A 6,000-nucleotide genomic window follows, 5' to 3' on the forward strand; every position below is an offset into this window, starting at 1 on the left:
TATCTATCATTCTAAGTTCATTGCTTCTGGCAGCCTTATGAATTCCTTAAATCTCCTCGGATTCCAAAGACCTTGGGGGTAAATGATGTCTTCCATTTTTGCTTAAGTCGTTAAAGATAATGCCCTCCTTCCTAGGTCCCACTGGGAACTGGGGAACTGGGATTGAAATGAAAATTATTGACATTGGTCCCCTTGGTCCCTGAGGTTTCAGGGATTCCAGCCACACAGGGTTGTCTCTTTGTTTCTGTTCTCTCTGCCTGGAGTTTGTCACAGAAGCCCCGTCCCTGCGTACCCCCTCTAGGTCTGGCTCTGCCTGGCCCATGAGGCTGCCTGTCCTTCTGCCGCTGTGGTTCGTAATGCCCACGGGCCTTCACTTCAGCTATTGTTCTTGACTGTTTCCTACGGGACAATTGAGGAGCAGTTGTGGAATTAAAACGCTGAGAGCACAGCTCCTTTCAGAACTGTGTGATGATTTGCCTGAGGGCCCAACGGTGATCTCCTCTGTTCCTTCCTATGCACTGCTGGGCCCTGAGGAAGACAGAGCTTCACGATTTTGAGCCAGGCTTAGTGTTTCGCTGTGCCTGGCACCTGGTATGTCCTTCTAAGTGCTGAGGATCGTACTTACTGTCGTTGTGGCTCAAAGTGACATGGTGAGCCCAGGCACAACATTAGAAATCTCCTAGAGTGGTTCAGTAACCTCAAGGCTCTCAAGCCCACCTACCTCCTTAAAAATCAGAATCCACCAAAGTAGGGCAGGGAATGTGCACCTTTCACCAGCTCCCGTCCCGGGGTGATGCTGGTATGGTTTAACATGAAACCAGCTGACCCCTGATTAAAAGAATCATCTAAGGCTGCACTGCTCAATATGATAGCCACCGGTTGATCCGTGGATCTTTAAATTTAAATTTGAGTTGACTAAAATTAAAGAAAATTTAAAATCCAGCTCCACCCTTGCACAAGTCCTGTTGCAAGAGCACGAAGTGACCAACGGCTACCATGCTGGACCGCTCAGGTACAGAACATGGCCAGCACTGCCGAGTTCAGCTGGACAATGTGCTCCCAGGGGTAAACCCGCCCCTTGGTTCATTTTTCATCCCCTTTTCCTCTACCACACACAGCACATGTGCTGAGAAAGCCCCCCAAAATGGCTTTGAGCAACTCATGGGAAAGATCGCTCTCAATTTAAGTGACTTGGAGTGTGTTTTAACTTTTATTCCTCAGAAGAACCGTTTTTTTCTGTGTTTAGAGAACAGGAACACGTTGGCAACACTCTCGGGAAAGTCCATCGTGTGGCGGTTTATTTACATCTGATTTTAACCAAAGGGCCGAGAAGTGATGGGTGGCAATTTATTTCAGTGATGTGTGTACTATATTAAATGGATGGAATTCCCCACTTTTTTTTTTTTAACTCTAAATGGGTCTTTTGAACCTCAAGAAGCTCCTAGAATTATAGGACACCTCAGTGGCTCAGTAGATTAAGTGTCTGCCTTCAGCTCAGGTCATGATCTCGGGGTCCTGGGATCGAGTCCCGCATCGGGCTCCCTGAGTGCTCAGTGGGGAGTCTGCTTCTCCTTCTCCTTTTGCCCCTCCTCCCCACTCATGCTCTGTCTCTCTCTCTCTCTCTCAAATAAATAAATAAAAATCTTAAAAAATAAAGAAGCTCCTAGAACTGTAAATGTATGAACTTTTAACCATGGCTTGAATATTTTAATCCCTTATCAACAAGATGTTGTGCTCATAAAATAGATGCCTATTTATAGCAAATTCATCTCAGTTCACTCCTCTCTCACATTCTGCTACAAAAAGTCTTTCAGACTCAAATAGGTTTGCTTTCTACAACTAATACATTTTTAAATTTACTCTTTATTCATTTATCTAATAGTAATTTTAATATTGATCAGTCCTGCTGAATTGTGCAAATGATTCTGTTTGAATGAACAGTGATAGTATTTATAGATTGTTAGAAGGAAATAAAAGTGCAAGTTAATAATCAAAATGTTATACACCCTAAAAATGGCTCAAAAATGCTTACTTAATTCTTTGTACATCAGAACATTTAAGTCATTACTTAAACAGTTATATTTAACATGAAGACTAGCATGTTACCAGTCTTCATATAATAATAAAGACAACATAAAGGATCAATGCACAAATGCCTCTGACAAATTAAATTTTACATTAATTATGTGAAGAAGACTTATTCTGAACTTCCTGAAATGTGACTGATTCCTAGCAAGTTAGTTGCGAAATTCGTGTTTCTCCGGTATGTTTCACTGAGCATTGTTCATGGAATACGAAAGACAGTAGCCTGATCAGTTTGGGAACCATCTGTGTTAACCTCCACTTTTGCAAATTCACAGTATATGCTAGGATCGTAAAGACCCCAAGAAGCCCCACAGAAGGACATCTAGAGTTTTCCGTACCTCTTTCCTACATCTTACAGCCGTAATCCTGCTACTCACTGTCTATGTCATGTAAACAGAATGTCATTTTGCCAGGAGATCAGTTGTTCTGGGAGAGAAACAGACGAGAAACGGAATTCTCCAACACTCCCCTATGGAATGCGACTAGAACAACTGTTTCTTGTTTGCCTGTTAGTTAACATGTTGGCCTTGGTTTCCTCTTATATAAAATGAAAGGTATCCTATTTGATCAATTCCAAGGTTCTTTCTTGTAATAAACAGTTATCATCTTGCCATGCCAAGGTCCAGTTAGTTTAAGCTCTTGTCAGGGATATAAGGTGATGAGGATGTGCTACCTGAGAAATGCTGTAGAGGAGAGCCGGAGAAGGTTTGGGGACCGAAAGAGAAGAATGGGATTTAAGTGGGATTTGAACAAACAGTGGGAAAAAAATGACCTTCTGCATGGACCAGAGGATGCCAGCAAATGCCCGGGGGCAGGACTGAGCATCTGGCTTGGGACCGGTCACAGTAGGTGGCTGGAACTCGGGGCTCTGGAACAGAGGAGACGGGGCTGGTCCAGTGTTAGAGCTGAGGGCTCTGGCCAGCAACGGTTCAGGCCCCATGTACTTCCCAGGAAGCCTGATCTGAAACTGTATTTGGGAATACTGTATTGAGGCAAACAACTTCAGTTTGGTCCTGTCCCTCGCTCCCATGTTTGGAGCATTGCACTGGTTGCTGTGGGGTATTTAAGTCCATTGTTGGGCCAAAGATGATCTTTTGAGTCCCGATCCCAGTGAGGAAACCTCCACTGACCATAAAGACATCTCGTGGGTTAGGGAAAGATGCGTCTGGCCCCACAGCTGTGGGTGGGTCTCATGGAAGAATGTGTGGATAGAGATGAAGCAACAGGACTTGTATGAGTTGTTACTGTAGGCAGTAGAAATGGTGTTTCTGCCATGTCATCCTGGTCAGGTGCTTTTGGCTTTTTTTTTTTTTTTTTTCAAGATTTTATTTATTTACTTGTCAGAGAGTGCACAAGCAGGGGGCATGGCAGGCAAAGGGAGAAGCGGGCTCCCCACTGAGCAGGGAGCCCAGTGTGGGGCTTGATCCCAGGACCCCGCGATCATGACTGAGCTGAAGGCAGATGCCCACCCTACTGAGCCACCTGGGTGTCCCCTGCTTTTGGCTTTCTTAAAACCATGTAGGCTTCACAGCCTCCAGGAAAACCCTAGTTTTATTTGAATATAGAATACAAAGTATGATCAGTTTCCTGACCTAAAATGAATCTTACCCCCTTCTTTTTCACCAAAGCCTTGATTTCTTCCTCAAATGTTGTTACACTGGCTAAGCATGAAAGCTTGCACACATTCCCACTTCCTCTCTCTTGGGTTTCATGATGGGGAGCACACAGCTGAACGGAGAAATAGAAGCACAAGCAAACGGAGAACAGTCAGGTGTTACGGAGAGGTTCTTTTACCTTGGAGTATTATACCAACATTAACTCTTGCAATTTTTAATTTCAAGTATACGTTTTTAAAGTAAGTCAATCATGTGTATTAACTATCTACCATCGATAGAACAGAATGGTAGTTGAACCCTTTCTTGTTGGGTCCAAAACATTAACTCTATTTTAATTTTCTTTCTTCTTTAATGCATCCCAAAGTCTTTATTTACCTTTTTAACCACAGCAAGGCTTCGGGCAGGTATGTATCTGTTGTTTTTCCATAACAGTGTTTCATGGTTTTTTTTCTGGATGATCCTTGTTGGACATTCAAGGACTCGAAACTAGAGGGGAAGTTTCAATCATGGTGCCTGTTTGAGGGCGAGAAAGTGAAGCCAGAGTGCTTAGCCCTTTGGTAATCACCAACATGTGGAGAATCTTCAAAGACATGGATCCTCTCTCCAAAAAGCATACGCAAATACAAAATTTTAAATAAGCTTTCAGGGTAGGTTAGGCAGAGTTTCTGAAACTGATCCCATATTAATTACTGTTTTTTAAGGAGCATAATTTGCATATTTACTTACCCCTTTTAAGTTGTCTTAATTTGAGGTACATGACATCCGTTTTAACCACCTCATTTAAAAAGATAAAAATGGTTGCGGTTTTTAAGAAGAGCTTTTTATATTTAAGTAAAGCTTTCAGAACTATGTGGACACAAATTGATATTTACCTATGAATATTTCCTTAGTGCTGATAAAATTTTCTATATAATAGATTTCCTATTAAATGATGAAGCTAAACTAGTTCATACGTGTTTTTGCGTAGATCTGGGACGTAGGAATCAATAGGGGCTGTGCACTTGGCATCTACCTGCTCTATAAAATACAGCTTTATCTTGCAAAGCATTTTCCACCTCTGATCAGCATCTTGTTGCTTTGTAGGTACGGAACACAATCGCTGGTTACTCTCATGTATATAATAGGGAGAACCATAAGTACAGACTTGCAGATCACAGAGGTAAGTACGTTAGATATCCTGAATTATAATGATAATTTAGAAGCCATTTTTCATGTAATTTAGAGCTGCTAAAATTGAAAACGACAGGCTTATTGGAATTACTATATTCCGTGCCTCCGTTGGGGTTATTTTCACTGTGTGCAGGAAATGGCTTTCGATTCCATCTTGCTCCTGAAATAGAGACCATTCTTGCTGGTAGAGGGTTGGACTCCATCCTTGCTCACCTTGCTTGACTACAGTGCCCTCTGGCTAGGACTCTCGGCCCTCAGTCCTTGCCCCGCTGTCGAAGCTTCAGGAACTCATCAAGTGATGAGAAGACATTTTTACTCTTTTCATTATAACCTGGCCCCTGCCGGCCTCCCTGGCTTCAGTTTTTGCCTGCCTCACTGCCGAGTGTAGGAGATGCTCCCCAACACTTTGCCTCCAGTGATGCTGTACCGTTTACAGATTTTCTTTAATTATCATGTGGCTTCACATTTTCCAGATTTTGGAAACGCCCTACCTTCTGATTTGGGTGGCTTCACCCTGCCTGTCCTTGGCTGGATGATTCCTAGTTATCCTTTAAGACCCTGCTCCAACCACCTAGTCTAGGAATTTTTTAATTAACTGATTTACACCCTCTCCTCCTGCACACTCTTCAGTTATCCTGTGAATACCTGTATCATAGCGCTAACCACCTTATACCATAATTGGTGTATAAATGGGTCTGCTCCCTGAGGCTCTAAGGAGCTCCCTGAGGAGGGAGACCACATTTTCGTCAGACCTGTATTCTAGACCCTAGAAGAGGCCTGGCTACTTTTCTTTTTTTAAGATTTTATTTTTAAAGTAATCTCTCCACCCAGAGTGGGGTTCGAACTCACAAACCCGAGATCAAGAGTCGCACGCTCTACCCACTGAACCTGCCAGGTGACCCGGAGCTTGCCGTTCCTAGGCTCTGCTTCCTCCTCGGCTGAATTAATTACTGTTTTTTAAGTAAGTAATTTGTGCTCAGGCATTTCTTTCAAAAAATATTTACTGAACTCAATTGAGATGAAATTGATGGACAATTAAGGCAGGCTTTCTCCACAGGAGGAAACGTAGCCCCAGGCTTCTGTTGTCCGTAGCCCTCTCAGTTGGAGGAGGAGGAGTCCTTGCTCACCC

General features: G+C 43.1%; 1 protein-coding gene across 2 annotated transcripts in view; it reads left to right on the forward strand.

Moving 5' to 3' along the window:
- LVRN (laeverin) overlaps positions 1 to 6,000 on the forward strand; it is an 87,618-nt gene that overhangs the window by 55,281 nt on the left and 26,337 nt on the right. For both annotated transcript variants that reach the window (XM_035013949.1, XM_035013950.1), the window contains exon 19: positions 4,785 to 4,860. In XM_035013949.1, coding sequence (XP_034869840.1) covers positions 4,785 to 4,860 — 76 coding nt within the window. The remainder of the gene's footprint in view (positions 1 to 4,784; positions 4,861 to 6,000) is intronic.

Source organism: Mirounga leonina, unplaced genomic scaffold, assembly GCF_011800145.1.
Source record: "Mirounga leonina isolate KUSES-001 unplaced genomic scaffold, KU_Mleo_1.0 Mir_168, whole genome shotgun sequence".
NCBI classification, from domain to species: domain Eukaryota; kingdom Metazoa; phylum Chordata; class Mammalia; order Carnivora; family Phocidae; genus Mirounga; species Mirounga leonina.